This window comes from Erinaceus europaeus, chromosome 3 (assembly GCF_950295315.1).
Source record: "Erinaceus europaeus chromosome 3, mEriEur2.1, whole genome shotgun sequence".
Lineage (NCBI taxonomy): Eukaryota > Metazoa > Chordata > Mammalia > Eulipotyphla > Erinaceidae > Erinaceus > Erinaceus europaeus.
Window position 1 is genome coordinate 16,661,905 of NC_080164.1, and position 23,477 is coordinate 16,685,381.

At 47.1% G+C, this 23,477-nt stretch overlaps 1 protein-coding gene across 1 annotated transcript in view; it reads left to right on the forward strand.

The window, feature by feature from the left end:
• Positions 1-23,477, forward strand: part of DRC1 (dynein regulatory complex subunit 1) — a 50,611-nt gene that overhangs the window by 24,467 nt on the left and 2,667 nt on the right. Inside the window, exons 8-13 of the mRNA XM_060186701.1 lie at positions 9,372-9,511; positions 13,131-13,265; positions 13,548-13,780; positions 17,291-17,403; positions 18,680-18,769; positions 19,183-19,269. Of these exons, the coding sequence (XP_060042684.1) occupies positions 9,372-9,511; positions 13,131-13,265; positions 13,548-13,780; positions 17,291-17,403; positions 18,680-18,769; positions 19,183-19,269 (798 nt within the window). The remainder of the gene's footprint in view (positions 1-9,371; positions 9,512-13,130; positions 13,266-13,547; positions 13,781-17,290; positions 17,404-18,679; positions 18,770-19,182; positions 19,270-23,477) is intronic.

Consider the following 23,477-nt stretch of genomic DNA (forward strand, 5'->3'; position numbering starts at 1 on the left):
GGGGGGAGGGAGTGCACCTGCCTGGGTCCACGCACCCAGGTTCATGCTTTGCGGCTGCACAGCTGTGCTAGCTTAGTGCACTCAGTGTGCACTGCACTGGGAGGTTGTCTGCTTGCTTCTGTCCTTAAAGTTGAGTTTTTATTCTTGGGAGGATTTTTTTTTTTTTTTTTTTTGTCTCCAGGGTTATTGCTGGGGCTCGGTTCCTGCACTAGAATCCACTGCTCCTGGAGGTTATTTTCCCCCTTTTGTTGCCCTTATTGTTTATCGTTGTTGTTATTGCTGTCATTGTTGTTGGATAGGACAGAGAGAAATGGAGAGAGGACGGGAAGACAGAGAGGGGGAGAGAAAGATAGACACCTGCAGACCTGCTTCACTGCCTGTGAAGCGACTCCCCTGTAGGTGGGGAGCCGGGGGCTCGAACAGGGATCCTTATGCTGGTCCTTACGCTTTGCCCTACCTGCGCTTAACCCGCTGCGCTCCCGCCTGTGCCCTTTGGGAAGATTTTTGATGACTGTTTCAATTTCTTTTCTTTTCTTTCCTTTATTATTGGATAGAGACAGAGAGAAACTGAGAGAGATGGGGAGATAGAGAGGGAAAGAGACAGAGAGACACCTACAGCCCTGCTTCCCCCTGCAGGTGTGGAGCAAAGGCTTGAACCTAGATCCTTGCACATTGTAATATGTGTGCTCAACCAGGTGTGCCACCACCTGGCCCCTGATTCAATTTCTGTACTAGTAAGTGGCGTTTCCAGGCTGCCATTTTCTTGGCTTCGGCTTGGTGGGTGGTGGGATTATAGAAATAAATCCATCTCTTCTAGGTTGTTGATTTATTTCCATAGGGATGTTCATAATATTCACATATGATTCTTTGTATTGCCCTGTCTTCATCTGTAATTTTGTCTTTCTTATTCCTGATTATTTTTTATCATACCTTCCTCTTTTTTTTTCTTTTTGTCAGTCTAGTCAATGGCTTATCTATTTTATTTATCCTTTCAAAGAACCAGCTCTTGTTTTCATTAATCTTTTGAATCATCTTTCTGTATTCTATTCCATTAATTTCTGCTCTGATTTTTTAAAATTTTATTTTATTAGTGATTTAATAATGATCACCAGGATTGTGGGATAAGAAGGGCACAATTCCATATAATTCCCACCACCAGAGTGCCATATCCCATCTATTCCATTGGAAGCTTCCCTATTCTTTTTCCCTCTGGGAGTATGGACCAAAGATCATTTTAAAAAATTAATTTATGGGATAGAGACAGCCAGAAATTGACAGGGAAGGGAGTGATACAGAGGAAGAGAGACAGAGAGACACCTGCAGCCCTGCTTCACCACTTGCAAAGCTTCCCCCTTGCAGGTGGGGACCGGGGCTCGAACACAGCTCCTTGGGCACTGTAACATGTGCACTCAACCAGGTGTGCCACCACCTGGCCCCTCAAAGGTTTTTTTTTTTTAAAGAATTAAAAAAAATTATCTTTGTGGTCTGGGAGGTCACGCAGAGGATAAAGCATTGGACTCTCAAGCATGAGGTCCTGAGTTCGATCCCCAGCAGCACATGTACCAGAGTGATGTCTGTTTTTTTTCTCTCTCTCCTCCTATCTTTCTCATTAATAAATAAATTCTAAAAAAATTATCTTTATTGATTTATTGGATAGAGACAGCCAGAAATTGAGAGAGGAGGGGGGAGAGAGAGAGACAGAGACAGAGGGACACCTGCAGCACTGCTTCACCACTTGTGAAGCTTTCCTCCTGCAGGTGGGGACTGGGGGCTTGAACCTGGGTCCTTGTGCACTCTAATGTGTGCACTCATCCAGGTGTACCACCCCCGCCCCCTGGACCAAAGATCTTTTTGGGTTGAGAAACAGGTGGGAGGTTTGACTTCTGTAATTGCTTCTCCACTGAACATTGACAGATTGATCGATACCCCCAGCCTATTTTTATTTTTCCCCAATGGGGCAGGGCTCTGGGGAGGTGAGGTTCCAGGACACTTTGATGAGGTTGTCTGCACAGGGAAGTCAGATTAGCATCATGTTAGTTTCTGCAACTTGGTGGCTGAAAAGCATTCAGACATATAAAGCAAAACATATTGTTTAATAATCTGGAGCCTAAAGGTAGGAATATAGTAGATGAGATTTGAGGTCTTCATGTTGTAAGAGGCTAGGAAGTCTATTTTAGGTCTATTCCAAGGGGCCCATGACTTAAATAATTTTTGCCTGAACTCAATGTATTTCCTGGGAAGATAATGTGAGAGTGGGAATAGGACTATAAAGCTGGATCAGGGCAGAGAGTAGCTCCCCAATATAGAAAAAACGTATAAATACTGTTAACTGTAAGCCCCATCTATCTGACCTAGGGCCCATGTCTATTAATATTAAGCACAGTAGCCTGTGTGACCTCTGCATCCCTGTCAGTCTGAGCTCACAGTCCATGGTCACAGGTGGGAACACTGTAGGCCGCCCTCATTTCAAGACCCGTCTTCCTTGAGCTCTGCTCTGATTTTGACTATTTCCTTCCTCCTGCTGACTTTTGGTCTCTGTTACTCTCTTTCTAATTGACTCAGTTATGATGTTAGGTTATTAATTACCTGAGATCTGCTTACTAATATACTGCTATAAACTGCTATAAACTTACTTATATACTGCTATAAACTTACTAATAAACTGCTATAAACTTCCCTCTTAGGACAACTTTTGCCATATCCCACAGAATCTGGTAGTTGGTTTCTTTATTTTCACTGTGTTCCAAGTAATCTTTAAGTTTCTCTTTTGTTCCTCATAAGTATATTGTTTGGGTGGATTTCTTTGTTTATTTTTATTTTTATTTTTTTTTTTGTGGCTGTGTCTAACCTCACCACCTCATGGTCAGAAAAGATACTTTTTTCTTTTCTTCTCTCTCTCTCTCTAGTGACTTAATATTGATTTACAAAATTACAAGATAATAGGGGTACAATTCCACACAATTCCCACCACCAGAGTTCTGTGTCCCCATTCCCTCCACTGGAAACTGCAGTGGTTCTCCCAAGGTCACAGATATGGATTAACTATTATTATTATTATTATTACTTTTATTTCTAAAACTGTCTTTTTGCCACCCTGTTTGTAAAATTTTTTTTGAATATTTATTTTCTCTCTTGTTGCCCTTTTTTTAAAAAAAAATTATTGTTGTAGTTATTTTTGTCAGTTATTGATGTTGTTGTTGTTAAATAGGACAGAGATAAATGGAGAGAGGAAGGGAAGACAGAGAGGGGGAGAGAAAAACACCTGAAGACCCACTTCACCGCCTGTGAAGTGACTCCCCTGCAGGTGGGGAGCTGGGGGCTCGAACTGGGATCCTTAAGCTGGTCCTTGTGCTTCGTGCCATGTGCGCTTAACCTGCTGCGTCACTGCCTGACTCCCTTATTAAGGTTTTTTTTTGTGTGTCCCAACACATGTCCAACACATGGGACATGTTCTATGTCTACTTGAAAATAATATATATTATTTTTCTCAGGGATGGAAGGTTCTAAATATATCTGCTAAGTTCATCTCATCTATGACTTCATTTAAGGCCTCTATTTCCTTGTTGATTTTTTGCCCTGATGATCTGTCTCTTGCTGTGAGTGCTGTGTTGAGGTCTCCCAGTAATACTATGTTGTTGTCAATGTCTCCCCTGAGGTCAGTATGTAGTATATTTGTATTTATGTTTGGCTGCCTGCATGTTGGGAGCACATATATTGACAATGGTTATGTCTTCCTGTTGGACTGATCCTCTGACCAATATGTAGTATCCATGTCTGTCTCTTTCCACCTTCTTTGTCTGAAAGTCTGTTTTATCTGATATTGATTTTTCAGAGCTGGGGAAACAGCATAATGGTTATGCAAATGACTTTCGTGTCTGAGGCTCTGAATTCCCAGGTCCAGTTCCCAGTATCACCATAAGCCAGAGCTAAGCATTGCTCTGGTAAGGAAAAAAAATGTATATGTATATGTGTATGTGTATATGTGTGTATATATGGATAGAGACAGAAAAATTAAGAGGGAGACAGAGATAGGGAGAAAGGGAGAGACACCTGTAGCTCTGTTTCACCACTTATGAAACTTCTTCCCTGCAGGTAGGGACTGGGGACTTGAACTGGGCTCCTTGTTCATGGTGATGTATGCTCAAGCAGATATACCACCAGCTAGCTCCCTATATATTTTTTAAATTAATTTTTAAAACACTTTTTAAAAAATACTATGAGAGAGAGAGAGACCAGGGCACTGCTTTGCCACAGACAGTGCTGGGGATGTAACACAGGACCTCAGGAATCCCGGCGTGCACAGCCACTCCCCCCCACCCCCTGCTTTCTTTGAAATGGTCTAACTTGACAGTCCTGGATGAGACGGTTATAAATGCTCTCCTCACTAAACTACTGGTGTGGGCCAGCAGGACGATGCAGGCTCTGGAAACCGTGACAGTGAGGAGTCTCTGAGCGTGTGTGTCCCGAGGTGTCCCGAGGGCCACAGCTGGGAGTCCCCCGCTCTACCTCCTCCATGCACCTAGTGCTTATGGTCCTGGGTCCTCACACAGGCACGGGAACAGAGAAGTCCCAGCGGCACTTTCTGTGTCACACACTAAAACTCTGATGAGCAGCTTAACTAGCAAATGGTCAACCCAGGACCCAACCCACTTCTGTCAGGACCTCTACCCTTCCAGAAGATTTGTCTTTTTTATTCCAAACAGCCACTGATTCCAAACACCACACAGTAAGGTAGATTCCAGCTCACTCCTAGGAAGAACCTCCTGGGCCCAGGAGTATAGGCCTGGCATATGTGAGGCCCGGGGCCTGATCCCCAGCACTGCAGGTAAACAAGAAAAAATAAGAAAATAGAGCATCAAAGGATGACAGAGCACTTAGTGGGGGTTTTATTGTTATATGGAAAACTGGGGAATGTTATGCATGGACAAACTATTGTATTTACTGTTGAATGTAAAACATTAATTCCCCAATAAAGAAATTAAAAGAGAAAAAGAAAATAGAGCATCCATTTTGAAGAGTTCTTGTGAAGTTCTTTCCAAACCTAAACGTCTGTTTTTCAGCTTAGATAAGAAAAAAAAAAAAAAAACCTAATCACATTTGGATGTAGCACATTTAAAAAATTATTGGATAGAGACAGAGAGGGAAGGGCAAGAGAGGGAGAAAAAAAGAAAGAAAGATACGTGCAACACTACTTTACCACTTTCAAAGCTTTCCCCCTATAGCTGGGGACTGGGGGCTTGAACCTAGATCCTTGCACATTATAACATGCTCAACTGGGTGTGCCACCACCTGGCCCCATGTAATTGCAACTTAACTTTCCAGGGTGCTCTATTCAGTTCAGTCTCTATCAACAGAAAAAGAGATGAAACTCTTCACAGACCCTTTGGCGGAATTTTATCTCGTGTAACTTTGTATAACAAATTAACATAAAAAAAGAAAAAGAAAAACTCGGTTAGATTATAATTCTCTTGAGATGGTTTCTGGGCCTTTCTCATATTCACGTCATGAGAGTCACTGAGGAAGAGCAGCAGAGTCTGTGAGGAATTGGTGCTACCATGTGCACTGTGTCCGTGACCCTCAAAGTGAAAATGGCTAGTGGTAAGCTTTCTGAAGCTCTCTTGGCTCTGTGATGATTTCTATGGCAGTGTGGCCTGCCAGTGGCTTCACACAGGGACACAGTCGAGCTGTACCACGTTGTCTTTTCCCCTTTGTGGTCAGCGTACTTGGTATAAGAGCAGTCCTCTTAGCAAAGTCTGCAATGTAGCATTGCTAACTGGAGGTTCTGTGTTGTACAGATTTCAAAATGTATTCATCTTTCAGAATTGAGAACTTTGTCCTCTTTGAAGAACCAAACCTCCTCCTCTCCCCAGCTCTAACCCCTGGTAGTCCCTGGAGACAAATCCTGCTCTCTTTTCTATAAGTCTGTCTCAGATTCACCTACAAGTGATATGATACATATTTACACAGCAGTTGTGCAACACACGAGGACTGCAGATAACGCTTGCACTGATAACTCCCATGCTTTCAAAACTGTTCTCAGGCCTAAGATGTGTGGGAAGTGCGGTTGTTGAGAACAGGAGCTTCTTGTTAAGTGGCAAGAATGTAGGGGAGAGGAGAACAGAGGCACTCTGGGAGGGGGAGTCTTCTCCATGGTCCTCAAGGATCCACCCTTGTGACATCTGTATATGTGCTATGTGTGGTCTTGTAAATATTTCATAGATGATAAACTATGACAATACACAAAGTATTCTGCATCATCAAAATCTTGTTAATAAGCCTTACTAACATAGGAAATTCTTAGGCTATAATATTAAGGGAGACAAAACAATTGTAACTGTGGTTATTTTTCATTTCAATTTTTCCTCTATTTCCTCTGTGTATTTGAGGGCCAGGCGGTGGCGCAGCCAGTCGAGTGCACACGTTACCATGCGCAAAGATGTGGGTTCAAGCCTCCAGTCCTCACCTGAAAGGGGGAAGTTTCACAGGTGGTGAAGCAGTGCTGCAGGTCTCTCTCTATCTATCTCCCCCTTCCCTCTTGGTTTCTCTCTCTCTCTCTCTTTTTAATTTATTCCCTTTTGTTGCTTTTGTTTTTTTTTATTATTGTAGTTATTACTGTTGTTGATATTGATGTCGTCGTAGTTGGATAGGACAGAGAGAAATGGAGAGAGGAGGGGAAGACAGAGAGGGGGAGAGAAAGATAGACACCTGCAGACCTGCTTCACCGACTGTGAAATGACTCCCCTGCAGGTGGGGAGCCGGGGGCTTGAACTGAGATCCTTACATCAGTCCTTGTGCTTGGTGCCACGTGTGCTTAACCTGCTGCTACCGCCCAACTCCCTCTTGGTTTCTCTTTTGTCTCTATCCAATAAATAAATAAAATATTTACTTGTATGTCTGAAGCAGAGAGAAACTAGGGCATATAAAGTTCTGCTATCTGCGATATTCTATTTTTTGGTTTGTTTCCCTTGTTCTCACGTGGTGCTGGCATTGAACCCAGGGCCTACACAGGCAAGTTGTGTGCTTTACTGCTGAGCCCCCCCTAGGCCTGGCAGCTGGCATGTGAAGCAACCCTGTGGAGGCACAGGGAGGAAGCAGGCCTGTGTGTAATCAGGGATCATCAGTCTGTCCTCCCCTTCTCCTGCGTCTCCTCATTGTCTTTCTCCTTTACTGTACTTTCTGTGTGGTTTTTGTTGTTATTTCTTTTGTGGAAGTGGGGCCTCACAGAGGCAACTTCACTGCGTCCAGGTCTTTTTCAGTAAGAGCCAGAGAGAAGAGGGAGAGGGAGAAGGAGGAAGAGGGAGAGGGAGAGGGAGAAGGAGAGGGAGAGGGAGAGGGATAGGGAGAAGGGGAGAGGGAGGGAGAGGGAGGGAGAGGGAGAGGAGGAGGGAGGGAGAGGGAGAAGGAGGGAGAGGGAGAGGGATAGGGAGAAGGGGAGAGGGAGGGAGAGGGAGGGAGAGGGAGAGGAGGAGAGAGGGAGAGGAGGGGGAGGGGGAGGGGAGAGGGAGGGGAGAGGGAGGGAGAGGGAGAGGGGGAGAGGGAGAGGTCCTGGCCTTGAACAGGAGCCTGTGGACACCTGCACTGGCTGCCAAGGGTCCCAGCCGGCCACAAGCATCTGTGGCAGCATTTGCTGCCATGGTGTTTGGGGGTGGGGGTGGGGGGTGGCGCAGGATGCTGGCAGCATTTCTGAAGCTCCAGCAGTGCTCCCTTCTGCGCTCCAGGGGTGGGGTGTGGTGGCAATGGAAGCAGCCCATTTCCCCGCCAGCCTTGCGCTTGTCTCTAGGGGCAGAGCGGCTAAAACTCAGCTGCAAGCACCTGGCAGCTGGCTCTCCTGGTCTGAGTCCAGGCAAGCGCAGGGCTGTAGGTGCCCTGGCCCCCAAAGCCAACGTACACCATTGTTTTGTTGAGCAATATATATTTTACTTGAATGAGAGAGACAAAGATACAGAGATAGACAAGGGCACTTTTCAGCTCTGGCTTTTATATATATATATAGTTGTTTTTAGCTCTTTTGTTGTTGTTGGATAGGACAGAGAGAAATGGAGAGAGGAGGGGAAGACAGAGAAGGGGAGAGAAAGATAGACACCTGCAGACCTGCTTCACCGCCTGTGAAGCGACTCCCCTACAGGTGGGGAGCTGGGGACTCAAACTGGGATCTTTATGCCGGGTCCTTGTGCTTTGTGCCACCTGCGCTTAACCCACTGCTCTACCGCCCGACTCCCTTTAGCTTTTTTTAGTTTTTTTTTAAATTTTATTTTACATTTCTTTTTTTTTTTTGCTCCCCCCCTTTTGTTGCCCTTGTTTTATTGTTGTTGTAGTTATTATTGTTGTCATTGTTGTTGGATAGGACAGAGAGAAATAGAGAGAGGAGGGGAAGACAGAGAGGGGGAGAGAAAGACAGACACCTGCAGGCCTGCTTCCCACCTATGAAGCAACTCCCCTGTGGGTGGGGAGCGGGCAGCTTGAACCGGGCCTTTACACTGGTCTTTGCACTTCACACCATGTGTGCTTAACCCGATGTGCTACCGCCCGACCCCCTATTTTATATTTCTTGAGAGCTTGTTTGGAGGTTCTAGCAGGGGAGCGTGGCTACTTGTATACCCTTGACCGAAGGGGGTCCGTCTCTGTTCAGGGAAGGCCTGAACACCAAGCATGCAGTTTCGGGAGGGACGCACATGGAGCGGTGAGGGAGGAAGGGGACACCCGCCTAGCCAGCCAGAGCAGCCGAATCAACCCTGGCGATCACTGGGGTGACACATGCCGCAGCCAGATCGCCCTCACACCCTAGTTTTTATTTCTTTTTTCTTTTTTTATATTTATTTATTTAACCCCTTTTGTTGTCCTTGTTGTTTTATTGTTGTAGTTATTATTGATGTTGTCATCGTTGTTGGATAGGACAGAGAGAAATGGAGAGAAGAGGGGTAGACAGAGGGGGAGGGAAAGACAGACACCTGCAGACCCGCTTCACTGCCTGTGAAGCGACTCCCCTTTAGGTGGGGAGCCAGGGGCTCGAACCAGGATCCTTATGCCGGTCCTTGCGCTTGCGCCACGTGCGCTTACCCCGCTGTGCTACCGCCCGACTCCCCCTATTTTTTATTTCTTATGTTTGCTAGGATAGAGAGATATTGAGAGCTGATGGGGAAAGAGGCAGAGAGACGCCTGTAGCACTGCTTCACTTGTCTATTTTTCCCCTGCTGGAGGGGACCAGGGGCTTGAACCCTGACCCCTGCACATGGTAGCCTGTCACTACCTGGCACTTCAGCTCTGGCTTATGGTGGTGCGGGGGACTGAACCTGGGACCTTGGAGCCTCAGGCGTGAGAGGTGAGGGCGTTTTTGCAGAACTCCTGTGCTGTGTCTCCCACCCAAACCTCAGATTCTAGAGCAGCAGCTGCAGCAGATGAAAGCCACCTACCAGCTCAACCAGGAGAAGCTCGAGTACAACTACCAGGTGCTGAAGAAGCGAGACGAAGAAAGCACAGTGATTAAGTCCCAGCAGAAGCGGAAGCTCAATCGGTGAGTGGACAGCTACCCAGGGCCCCTGGTGTGCTGAACAGAGGTGGGTCAGCTCCTCTCTGCTGTGGGAGTGGGAAATGTTGGAAATACCCCCGGATCTATGGCAAGAAGTTGCTGAAAGTTTATTATTAATTAACTGATGTAAATGAGAGAGAAAGAACCTGAGTATCATTCTGACATACATGATGCCTGGGATTGAACTCAGGACCTCATGCTCACTGGTCAGAGGCTTTCTCCACTGTGCCGTCTCTTGGGCTGCAAGGTGGATATTACTTTTTTTTAACTAAAATTAATTTTTAGCAGGGGCCTGTGAGGTAGTTTACTGGGTTAAGCGTGCATCGTGTGAAGCACAGAACCTGAGTAAGGATCCTGGTTCGAGCCCCCAGTTCCTCACCTGTAAGGGGGTCGCTTCACAAGTGGTGGAGCATGTCCTGCAGGTGTCTGTCTTTCTCTCTTCATCACGATCTCCCCCTCCTTTCTCAGTTTCTCTCTGTCCTATCCAGTAACAACAGCAGCAGCAACAACAATAACAGTAACAGCAGCAACAACAATAACAGTAACAGCAGCAACAACAATGGGAAAATGGCCTCCAGGAGCAGTGGACTTACAGTGCCGGCACCGAGCCCCAGCGATAACCCTGGAGGCAAATAAATACATAATTTTTGTCTCTGAGGAATGAACCCAGGACCTTTTGCTTGTGCAATACCCCCACCTTCCAAGACATACTTTTAATTTACTTATTTATCTATTAATTTATTATTTTTAATTTTATGAGGTGCTTAATATTGACTTTCAAAATCAATAATGGGTATAATTGCACACTGTTCCCCTTGCCACTGATTTTTCAGTCCTTAAATACTATATAGTATTTATTTTGTGGACTGATTTATTCTGAGAGAGACCAGAGCATGGCTCAGCTCTGGCATATCAGGTGCTGGGGATTGAGTTTATTGCCTCAGGCAGAAAAATTATGTCCTCTAATAGACTGAGCTCTCTCTCTCTCTCTTTAGGTTTTTATTTATTTATTATTGGATAGAGACAGAGAGAAATGAGAAGGGAGGGGGAGATAGAGAGAGACAGAGAGACACCTGCAGCCCTGATTCACCACTAGTGAAGCTTTCCCCCTGCAGGTGGGGGACCAGGGGCTTGAACCCGGGCCCTTGCACATTATAATGTGTGCACTTAACCAGTGTGCTACTGTCTGGTTCCCCTGAGCTGTCTCTCTCTCTGACCATTTTCATTCTTTGTTATAGGGGAAGGGGAGAAGGGGGAGAGAGGGAGAGACACTTTAGCACCACCCCACCACCCATGTGTTCCTGTGAGGTATGGGGACTTGGACATAGGGCCTTGAGCTCAGTAAGGGGGAGCTCTACCAGGTGAGCTACAGCCTGGCCTTCTTTTTGCTCTTTAAATGAAATTAGTATGTTCAAAAACATTCATTCTTCCCTGTGCTTGATCCCAACACTGTCTCCCCCTGCCCCATTTTTACTGCTCAGCTCTGGCTCATGGTGATTCTGGGGACTAAACCTGGAATCCTGAAGCCTCAGGCATGAAAGTCTTTCATGTAACCATTGTGTTATTGCCTCAGCCTGACTATGGCTTATTGCAAGATATGCTACTCAGAACCTCTCACCATCATTTGCTTTCCCTCCCTCCTCCCCTTTCCCTGCTCTCAATTCCTTTCTTCCTTTAAGAATTGTCTATAGCAGCACAATTTGTAGTAGCCAAAACCCGGAAGCAACCCAGGTGTTCAACAACAGATGAGTGGCTGAGAAAGCTGCAGTCTATATACATGACTACTACTCAGCTATTAAAATTGGTGGATTCACCTTCTTCACCTCATCTTGGATGGAGCTTGAAGGAATCATGTTAAGTGAGATAAGGCAGAAAAGGAAGGATGAGTATGGGATGATCCCACTCATAGACAGAAGGGGAAACAAAGCAGCACCTGGACTGGGTTTGGTGTATTGCACCAAAGTAAAGGACGGGGGTGGGGGGTTGAGGGGTGGGGAGGAGGCTTTCAGGTCCTGGTGCAGGATGGTGGAGGAGGACCTAGGCTGGGGGTTAGAGTATTTTGCAGAAAACTGACAAATTTTACACATGTACCAACTGTACTTACAGTTGACTGTAAACTATTAATTTCCACAATTAAAAAATTGTCTCCTGGGACTAGGTGGTGGTGCACCCAGTAGAGTGTACACATTGCCATATGGGCAAACACCCAGCTTCAAGCCTCCCAGTTTACTCCCCTGTAGGTGGGAAACTTCATGAGTGATGGAGAAGGGTTTTTTTTCTTTTAAAAAAATTTTTATTTACTTATTTATTCCCTTTTGTTGCCCTTATTTTTATTGTTGTTGTTATTGATGTCGTCGTTGTTGGATAGGACAGAGAGAAATGGAGAGAGGAGGGGAAGACAGAGAGGGGTAGAGAAAGATGGACACCTGCAGACCTGCTTCACTGCCTGTGAAGTGACTCCCCTGCAGGTGGGGAGCCGGGGTCTGCAACTGGGATCCTTATGCTGGTCCTTGCACTTTGCACCATGTGCGCTTAACTGCTGCACTACCGCCTGACTCCCGTCTTTTTAAAAAAATATTTACTTATTTTTCCTTTTGTTGCCCTTGTTTTTTTTAATTCATGTTGTAGTTATTACTGTTGTTATTGATGTCGTCGTTGTTAGAGAGAAATGGAGAGAGGAGGGGAAGACAGGGGAGAGAAAGATAGGCACCTGCAAACCTGTTTCACCACCTGTGAAGCAATTCCCCTGAAGGTGGGGAGCTGGGGGCTCGAACCAGGATCCTTCTGTCTGTCCTTGCGCTTTGCTTCATGTGCGCTTAACCCACTGCGCTACCACCTGACTCCCGCAGGTGTCTCTTTATCTCTCCCTCTCCCCTCTTTATTTATCTCTGTCTCTATCCAAAAAAAAAAAAAAAAAAGGAAGAAAAAGAAGGAAAAAAGAGAAGCATATATGACCACCAGGAGTGGTAGATAACCCTGGTGGCAAAAAATTAAAAAACAAAGTTTTTCTCCTAAATTTCAGATTGTTTTGCCAGGCTCAGAGAATCAAAGTATAAAAAGACATCTTATTTGAGAATTCCCTACCCCCTCACCCCCCAATCCCAAACAGTCTGTGATTATTTATGCATCCCTGCAGACGCTGGGTGTGTAGAGAAGCCCCAGTCCCCCTTTGGTAGTTATAAAGGCAAGTGGTACTGAGTAAAGGCGCTGGTCTGGTGAGGTTGACTGAGACAAGGAGAGAATACTGAAGGGTATGTTAACGGGGAGACGCCCTGCACACAACGCTGATTGGGAAAGCTTGCTTTAATGTTGTAGGAGCCAGACTTGAACCTGTGTCCAGCCCCTAGTCCTCATCCGCAGGAGAAAGCAGTGCTGCAGGTGTCTCTCTTTCCCCCTCTCTATCTCCCCTCCCCTCTCAATACCCCTCTATCTATCAAATAAAGATAATTTAAAAGAAATCAAGATACAAGACAGAGGCAGAGAAAGAGACAGAGACCACAGCACTGAGGTTTCCATCAATACAGTGAGGGCCAGGCTTGAACCTGGGTCACACACCAGGTGCTCTGTCATCAGCAGCGGATTAATTCTCCCCCCCATCCCCTAGCCTCCACGACCTGCTGAACAACCTGAGGGGCAGATACACCCGACAGATGAAGCAGTTCCAGGAGGAGAACCAGTCACTCACCTCAGACTACAAGCGCCTGGTGAAACAGTTCAAGGAGCTGCAGAAGGCCATGAGGCAGGCCAGGGGCCCCGGGTCTCAGCGTGTGGGTCCTGGGGCAGACCAAGGGGGCAGATTTTGACATCAGCACCTGCTGACTTGGGAGCTGGGCCGGAGCACGGATGCTTCCTCTGTGCTGCTATCCCTGCGTGTCACCTGCTTTTTCTTGACACTTGCTGGGGAGGCTCTAGTCTGTCATGGGTGAGGCAGCCTCCCAGGAACAGGGCTTGGCCCAGGGCTGGGCACAGCTCGGACCCCTTTCTGCCCTGGGCCAGGCTGTCACTGGCTGTTACTCCCCAGGCACTTCGCTTACACCGATGACAGGAAGTTCCGAGAGATCTGGCTGATGAATGAGGAGGAGGCCAAGGAGCTGATCAACAGAGCCTTTGATGTAAACAAGATCATCCACACCCACCATCTGGGACTCTCCTGGAACCCCCCCGACTACTGGTTCCTCTACAACGTGGGGCCTGTCTCGCAGCAGAAGCAGAAGTCGGCCACGCAGATCATGGAAGAAGTGCTTCTGCAACTGGGTAATGGAGCTGGGTCACAGGCTGGGCAGGAGGACATCTCAGATGGCTGTGGCAGTCTGGAGGGGCGGCCTCACCACGAGGGGCGCTGCAGAGCTCGACTGGCCGATGTGGCTTTATTTTATTATTATTATTTTTTATTGGGAGGTTATTGGTTTACAGTACAGTTGTGGACACAAGGGTACAATTTCTCATCTCCTCATGATGTCTGCGAAACACTCTCACCTTGATCCCAGGTCCTTTTCCACCAGGACTCCAAAGCCCTCCCCACCCCACCAAACCCCCTTTCTACCTCCTTCCTGAAAGTCCCAGTCCAAGTTTTACTGGGTGTTTTCCCTTTCTGTTCTGGTGTCTCAAGTTCTGCCCATGAGTGAGAGCTCCCTTATTCACCCTTCTCTTTCTGGCTTATCTCACTTCAAGCTCCATCTAAGATGAGATAAAGAAGGCGAAATCATCATTCTTAAGAGCTGAGTAGTATTCCATTATGTATCTATACCACCGCTTTCTTAGCCACTCGTCTGTTGTTGGACACCTGGGTTTGTTTCCAAGTTTGGGCTATTATTACAAGTTGTGCTGCACAAGTCAGGAGAGGATATGAACAGAATATTCACCAGAGAGAATATCCAAAGGGCCAACAGACATGAAAAAATGCTCCAAGCCACTGACTATAAGAGAAATGCAGATAAATAATATGACATTTACTCCTGTGCGGATGTTGTACATCAGAAAGGACAGTAATAACAAATGCTAGAGAGGTTGGAGGGAGTAAAGGGACCCTCCTGCACTGCTGGTGGGGCTGTAAATTGGTCCAACCCTGTGGAGAGCAGTCTGGAGAACCCTCAGAAGGCTGGAAGTGGACCTACCCTGTGACTTGACTTTTAAGTCTCCACCCATTTATAGCTTTGCCTGCTCACCGCTATTACAAGCTGCTAGGGAGATCAGGATGCCTGATCAAATTCAGGGTTGATTGGCTTTTTTTCAGATGTACTGTTGTGCACCTATACTGCCTTATGAACAAATAAGTATATATATTTATAACAACCTGAATTTTGAGAAATTAAAGCATATTTTTTTTTCTACAGAGCAGCCTAAAGATCAGCTCAAAGTAGTGGGAAGACATAAATATATATTCACAATATATTCAAATGTAATATATATTAAAATTTGTAATATATGTTTACTTTAATGGAACAAGGGATGGGGAGAGGGAAAGAGAGAGAGAGAGAGAGGGAGAGGGAGGGGGAGGGAGAGGGAGAAGGAGAAAAGAGAGACATCAGAACGCTGATTTATCATACTTGTGCCTAGGGTTGAACCCAGGACCTCACACATACAAGGGGACTTCAGAGCCTCAGGCATAAAAGTCTTCTTACATAACCTTTATGCCATCTCCTCTTGCAATAAAAAATTTCTTAGTATAGCTCAAATGTAACCAAACAACGAGACCTGAGGCCACATGGAGGGCAGGGAGTTCCGTTTAATGGGTTAGAGGCGGGTTTCTGCCAAACCTGCACATCCTTGTCTGCAGCTTTTATCAGTTTCAAACTGGGCGAGGCCCAAGCTGATTGGTTAGAAACAATGTCCATCAAGGTGCTGACAATAAAGGTGAGAGCAGGCTGGCTACCATCAGAGCCCGCCACTTAGAGCCCGCCACTGGAATGCTGGAGTGGAGAAGTAAGTGGGCGTCCACCAGGAGCCTAGGGAGTTTTTCGTTTCACCCTGCCTCTGCAAATTTTAAAAAAGTGATTTATTTGATAAGTGAGGGAAAAGAGAGAACCAGAGCATCATCACTCTGGCACATGTGATGCCCAGGATGGAAGTTGGGTCGTCCTGCCTGGAAGTCCAGTGCTCCAGACACTGCTCCAGCTCCTTGCTGACCCCATTACTGATCTTTATACCCTGTACCTCTCCAGATCTTTTGATCTATATCATCTCATTTTTCTTTTTGAATAGTTGACAAAGCTTGATAGTTGACTGATTTTTATTCCCACCTGCAGAGGAGGAATGGATACTTAAGAAGATATTTGGGGAGGTCTGGCAGTGAAGCATCCAGTTAAACGCACATAGTACCATGCGCAATGGTAGGATTCGAGCCCCAGCTCCCCACCTGCGGCAGGGACGCCTCAAGAGCAGTGAAGCAAGTCTGCAGGTGTCTAGTGTGTCTATCTCTCCCCCTCTTTCTCTCCCATTCCCCTCTCAATTTCTCTCTGTCCTGCTGAATAATAAAATAAAATAAAACAAAAAGAGGAAAAATGGCTGCAGGGAGCAGAGGATTTATAGTGCTGGCACTGAGTCCTAGAAATAACCCTGGAAAAACCCAGGAAAAAAAAAAAAGAAAATGTTTAGTTCTTGCTACCTGCTTCTCCTTCATGCTGGTAATATTCCTGCTGGTGGCGGCCACTGTCCTCACCCTTCAGCTAACTGTTAATCTGCTCCAGGTCTTAAAATTGCAGAATGCTGTATTGATCTCTTGAATAAGAATCATGAGGTGATACTCTCTCTCCTCTGCCACAGGCAGGAGGTCCAGTCTCTCAAAGAGTAGCCTTTTGGCTGTCTCTCAAAAATGTAGGAGGCAAGAAAATGATCATTATACATTTTTAAATTTTTTATTGCCAACAGGTTTTTTATTGGGCCTCTGTGCCTGTACACGAGTCTACAGCTTCTGTGGTTTTCCACCCCACTCATTTTTTCTCTCATTTATTTGATAGGACAGAAAGAAATTGAGAGAGAATAGATAGAAAAGGGGAGAAAGACCTCTACCTCTCATGAAGCTTCCCCCCTGAAGGTGGGGACCAGGGGTTTGTTTTCTCTTCTGATCTTGTTTTTCTTTTTCTTTCCTTTTTTAATATTTTATTTATTTTATTTTTGAGAGAGAGAGAAATACCAGAGCACTGCTCAGCTCTGGCTTATGGTGGTGTGGTGGATTGAACCTGGGACTTCAGAGCCTCAGGCATGAGTCTGTTTGCATAAACATTATGCTATCTCTCCCCCCCCCCATCTTGTTTTTCAACTTCTGCCAGAGAGTGAGATCATGCCATATTCATTCTTCTGTTTCTGACTTATTTCACTTAACATGATTTCTTCAAGCTCCATCCAAGATGGGCTGAAAACAGTGAAGTCACCATTTTTTATAGCTGAGTAGTATTCCATTCTGTATATAGACCACAACTTGCTCAGCCACTCATCTGTTGTTGGACACCTGGGTTGCTTCCAGATTTTGGCTATTACAAATTGTGCTGCCAAGAACATATGTGTACACAGATCTTTTTGGATGGTTGTGTTTGGTTCCTTAGGATATATCACCAGGAGAGGAATTGCAGGGCCATAAGGTAGGTCCATTTCTTGCCTTAGGAGAGTTTTCCAGACTGCTCTCCACAGAGGTTGGAGACCAGGGATTTGAACCCAGGTCCTTGCACATTGTAATGTGTGAACTCTACCAGGTGCACCACTGAGCGGCCCCTTGTCTCCTCCTCCTCTTGTGCCCTTCCTCCTCCCCTCTCTGGGACCCATTTGCAGAAGACGACAATGCAGAGGAGGGCACCTCAGAATCAGAGTCTTACCTGGAGTTACCGTTGCATATTTCCCCAAAGACCACCAAGAGGATCCTGATGCTTCTGTGTGATGAGTCGGTAAGGGTAGGGGGCTGTGGGTGGGTGGCTGGGGGCACAGGGGCAAATCTGGGGGCAACCCTGAAGATAGGATCAGTCACAGGGAGGTCACATACTGGGCTTCAGTTAGATGAAGGCTGCGTCTTCTTCTTTTTAATATTTATTTATTTATTCCCTTTTGTTGCCCTTGTTTTATTGTTGTAGTTATTATTGTTGTTGTTTCTGGATAGGACAGAGAAATGGAGAGAGGAGGGGAAGACACAGAGGGGGAGAGAAAGATAGACACCTGCAGACCTGCTTCACCGCCTGTGAAGTGACTCCCCTGCAGGTGGGGAGCGGGCGGCTGGAACCGGGATCCTTACACTGGTCCCTGTGCTTTGGGTCACGTGCGCTTAACCCGCTGCACTACTGCTCAACTCCCCGAAGGCTTCTTACTGGCATCTTGGGGAGATGTAGAACTGTACCCCATGACAACAACAACCCCAGAAACCAACGTTTCCTTCATCAAGGGGCTCTGAGGGGCGGTAACACAGCTCACTCTGACAGCATGAGCTGCTTTGGCATGTGCATGATGCAGGTTCGAGCCTGACCCCCACTGCACTGAATGAAGCTTTGGGGCTGTGGTTTCCTTTCACTTTCTGCCTCTCTCAGAAAATGAATGAATAAGTAAGATATTGAAGTTGGGAAAAGAGCCCCAGAGCCTCTTCTGTGAGGAGAGAGTCGACCCCGTGACCGCCGCCTTTGTCTGGGTGCTCAGCGGTGACAGGTCTCATGCATCCCACTCTACTTTGAGCCAAGGGCGTCGACCTTTGGTCAAGGCATCTGTGGGGCTGGTGCAGCTCACCATGGGGCCTGACAGACCTGCTGGGTGTTCAGGCTGCACTGTCCTCAGATGGGCAGAAGGGTCTTGGTGGTCTGCAGTTCCTGAGAGACAGTTAGGGATATTTCCCACTGGGCCAAAGGCTGGCCACTGGTGCATGGACATGTCCTCTGGGGAGGAGTGGGCAGGGGTTTGCCAGGCTGCAGTCTTGCTGCCCCCCCCCCCCCCAGCCCTGGCTTCACTGCCCTGTGTCCCTCTCCCTTGAGGCCCAGCACCTGAGTGAAGTGACACTGGGCAGGTTTGGAAGCTGTTTTGGAAGGTGTTTGGCCTGTGGCCTGTGAGCCAGCAGCTTTCTGAGGTGGAGGAACGGCTTTGTGCCCAGGGGTGAGGGGGACCCCAGGTCTTAGCTCTGGCCAGTCATCCATGGGGCAGTGCAGGCCCTAGGCCTCTGAAGAGCTTCGCCCGGCTCTTCCTCAGGGTTTCCTGATCGAGAGCAAGTTGCTGAGCCTCTTGATGCCACTGGAGAAGAGCGAGTGCTACCTGCTGCGGCTGGACTCTGTCTTCTCTGTGAGTCTGAGGGCTGAACGGGGCGCAGAGGGCTTCCCCCCACATCCTTCCCTCCCCTCACTCTCCATGCAGCACACTGCCTCAGACTCATGTAGACAACTCCTGGCCCAGTGCTTCCCACCAGCTTCTCTGTCTCAGGCTGTGTGTTCTCCCTGTACCCCTAAAGTGGGTTCATGCTCACCTCTGCTGGCATCCCAGGGTCACCTGGGCTAGCGGGGCCACCCCTGATGCCAGTGCCATCCCTTTTCTAGCTTGTGTCTAGTCACCGAGCCTTCCGGTATGGACTGGCCTCTCTCTCGGCTGTGGCAGCCTGGGGACACAGAGGGGACAGACACTCTGGGGGGGGGGGGGCGTGAGCCCTCACACCAATGGGCCTGTGGATGTGCCTGGAAAGTCCTCTCTCTCCTCCTCAGGCCCTTGGAATTGAAAGTGAAGATGACCTGTATAAACTGGTGAACTTTTTCCTCAGATACCGGGTTTACCAGCTACCCTCCAGCCAGGTGAGATCAAGGGACACCCCCTCCTCTCTTCCCCTCCCCTCCCCTCCCCTCCCTATCATGGCTGCCTTGGAATGGAACTTGGGGAGGTTTTATGTCCGGGCTGGGGAGCTTGTCAATCTGACCCCCCCACCCCGTTTCTGTTCCTTTTTTCTGTCTGCAAATGGAAGATTGGCTGGGAGTGGGGAAGAGTTTGCAGTTCTCTCTTTGAGGCCCCAGGCATCTGTTTCTGAGCTGCTTCCCCAAACCAGGGCTACTATGGGACCGGGCCCAGCACGTTCTGAATAGTTCAGCCTGGTACATTTTCCTGCAGAACAGCTCCTGTCTGTGAGAACTCTCTTGATGTGATCAAGTATTCTTTTTTTTTTTTTTTATTGTTGTAGTTATTATTGTTGTTGTTATTGATGTCATTGTTGGTAGATAGGACAGAGAGAAGTGGAGAGAGGAAGGGAAGACAGAGGGGGGGAGAAAGACACCTGCAGACCTGCTTCACCACTTGTGAAGCGACTCCCCTGCAGGTGGGGAGCCAGGAGCTTGAACTGGGATCCTTACGCCGGTCCTGTGATTCTTAAGGTTAAAAATACTATGAAGTTTTAATTTAAAAAAATTGAGCACTTCAGTTGAAAAAAGTGTCCTTAGTAATCTGAGCCCCAGGCATTTGGATATGATTTCAAAAATTTCTGACTGGGTGGTCATGATCCAGATACCATAAAAAGAGGAGCAAGGCAGTCAGGTGGTAGTGCAGCGGGTTAAGCACACGTGGCATAAAATTCAAGGACTGGCGGAAGGATCCCAGTTCGAGCCCCCAGCTCCTCACCTGCAGGGGAGTCACTTTACAGGTGGTGAAGCAGGTCTGCAGGTGTCTGTCTTTCTCTCCCTCTCTGTCTTCCCCTCCTCTCTCCATCTCTTTCTTTCCTATCTAACAACGACAACATCAACAATAACAATAATAACTACAACAGAAAAAAATACAAAAAAAAAAAAAAAAAACCAAGGGCAACAAAAGGGAAAATAAATAAACATTAAAAAAAGAGGAGCTATGGGGCCAGGCAGTGGTGCACCTGGTTGAGTAACCATATGGAAGGACTGGGGTTCAAGCCCCCAGCCCCCACCTGCAGGGAGGATGTTTTGCAAGTGATGAAGCAGGGCTGCAGATGTCTCCCTTTCTCCCTGTTTTCCCATTTTCTCTTGATTTCTGTCTCTATGAAAGAAATAAATAAATACCAAAATGATAAAAAGATGATATATATAGTTGCATTAAAGCATTCTGGATGGCAGTCTGGGAGGTGGCATAGGGATTAAGCATTGGACTTGTAAGCATGAGGTCCTGAGTTCAATTCCCAGCATCACATTTATTCAAGTGGTACTCTGGTGCTTCTCTCTCTCTCTCTCATTACTTAATAAAACAACCTTTTTTAAAAAATATTTTTTATATTTATTTATTTATTTTCCCTTTTGTTGCCCTTGTTTTTTATTGTTGTAGTTATTATTGCTATTATTGATGTCGTTGTTGTTAGATAGGACAGAGAGAAATGGAGAGAGGAGGGGGAGAGAAACATAGATACCTGCAGACCTGCTTCACCGATTGTGAAGCGACTCCCCTGCAGGTGTGGAGCCCGGGGCTCAAACTGGGATCCTTAGGCCGGTCCTTGCACTTTGTGTAAAATAACCTTTAATGAAAATTCTATAAAACAAGGGTCAGTCACCTGGGGAGGTGCCTACTTCACCATGCATGAGAGCCAGGTTTGAGCTCTGGAAGGAGCTTCAGTGCTAGGATTTCTCTGCTCCCTTTCTTGTCTTTCCCCTCTCTGAAAACCTGTTGACACAGATTGGTGACATGAAAAAAGATTTTTTAAGGCAGAAATCATTATAAACAAAGTCCAAATATGGGTGACAATCTGGTGAAAATATGTTTCACTGTTCAGATTCATCACTGTTCAGGGTTCTTTCCCTTAACATTGTAAAGAGCTCCCTTAAATCAGTAAGAAGAGGGAGTCGGGCTGTAGCGCAGCGGGTTAAGTGCACGTGGCGCAAAGTGCAAGGACTGGTGTAAGAATCCCAGTTCAAGCCCCGGCTCCCCACCTGCAGGGGAGTCGCTTCACAGGCGGTGAAGCAGGTCTGCAGGTGTCTGTCTTTCTCTCTCCTCTCTGTCTTCCCCTCCTCTCTCCATCTCTCTCTGTCCTATCCAATAATGATGATGACATCAGTAACAACAACAATAATAACTACAACAATAAAACAATAAGGACAACAAAAGGGAATAAATAAAAATATTAAAAAAAGAATATAAAAAAACCACTAAGAAAAAGGCCAACGGAGAGGAACTGACAAGGGGTGTGAACAAACAGCTCCTTGAAGAGGCCGTGGAGATGGGCTTTGAGACACAGAGAGAGAGGGAGGGGGAGATAGTTTGCCAGGTAGAGCGCATGCCTTCACATGCATCTGCTTCTGGGCTCATGCCCTGCCACCACCTGGGCGTACCATAGCGCCAGGAGAACCGTCTCTGTCTTGATCTTAAGAAAAGAAAATGTGGGCAAGGAGCAGTGAAATCAAGCATGCAAGAGTCACTGGCTACACACACAGACACACAGACAGACACACAGACAGACACACAGACACACAGACAGACACACACACAGACAGAGCCGCATCTAAAGGTAACCAGGTTTTCTCTGAATTAGAGGAGTACACGTTAAGACCACCCACATTCCATTTTCACCTGACAGGTTGTTGTCAGTCTGCAGCTTTGGAGTCACAGGGTGCTGATGGGTATAGCCAGATAGTGAGGCGACCCTCAGCTTGAGCCCAGAACCACACGGGCAAGTAGAGCTTCAGGGTCTGCTTTGGTCTCATTCCATCTCTGATTAAATAAGTAAATAAATAAATAAATAAAAGCTGGGCTGGTGAGGTGACAGAGTGGTAGCTCACTTGGGGGGGGTACATGCTTTGCCATTCCAGTGACCCAGGTTAGAGCCCCACTATACTACCTGGGAGGTGCTAGGGTGTTGCAGAGGCTGTGGGGCAGTGGTGCTATGGTGCTTGTCTGAAAAGAAAAGAAAAGAAAAGAAAAGAAAAGAAAAGAAAAGAAAAGGTCTGTTGCAGGCTCTTTGGAGGGCCACTTAGCCCTGTCAGTCCCCAAATGGACACTGCAGTTCCTCCCCTAGTGCTTTCGTCTCTAGAAGGAGCCCAAAACATTTGAAGTAACATGCATGTTGTTTGAAACGGTAGATGACAGGAAGGAAGTGAAATTCCCGTCATTAGAAGAGAACTGACTAAACGCCTACGGAAGGAGCACGGTGCAGCTGCCAACAAGAATGGTCTGTGTACTCGCAGGAAGAGAGGGCTGAGGCTCACTGTTGAGAAAAGCAAACAGCACCTCTAGTTTCTGCAGAACTAGAATACGGGGATAGTTCGCTTCAGCGGTGTGCACATGGAGAGGAGAGGGTGTGCTCTTATGACATGTACGGGGATAGTTCGCTTCAGCGGTGTGCACATGGAGAGGAGAGGGTGTGCTCTTATGACATGTACGGGGATAGTTCGCTTCAGCGGTGTGCACATGGAGAGGAGAGGGTGTGCTCTTATGACATGTACGGGGATAGTTTGCTTCAGCGGTGTGCACATGGAGAGGAGAGGGTGTGCTCTTATGACATGTACGGGGATAGTTCGCTTCAGCGGTGTGCACATGGAGAGGAGAGGGTGTGCTCTCATGACATGTACGGGGATAGTTCGCTTCAGCGGTGTGCACATGGAGAGGAGAGGGTGTGCTCTTATCACATATATTTCCTTTTTTTTTTGTCAAAGTACTTTACTTTTGTAGAGTTCAGTTTTCCTCTTTCCCTCCATCCCTCCTTCCCTCTCTCCTTTCCTTCCTTTCTTTCCTTTTATTCTTCCCCAGAGTACTGCTCAGCTCTGGCTTCTCTGCTGGACATGGATGTTGGCAGGTGGATCCAGACCCCCAGCCTGTTTCTGTCTCCCTAGTGGGCTAGGGCTCTGGAGAGGTGAGGTTCCAGGACGCATTGGTGAGGGTGTCTACCCAGGGCGGTCAGGATGGAATGAATCCTAGCAGCATCTGCAATGTGGCCTCCTGTATTTTCTTACCTTCCCACTGACTTCTTCCGCTTCCCGTGCGCGCTCGCTCAGGTGTGGCGGGGTCCTGTCCTCCCAGCCAGGGTGCCCCTATCTCCAGTTCCCCTCCTCTGTTGCTCCTGTAG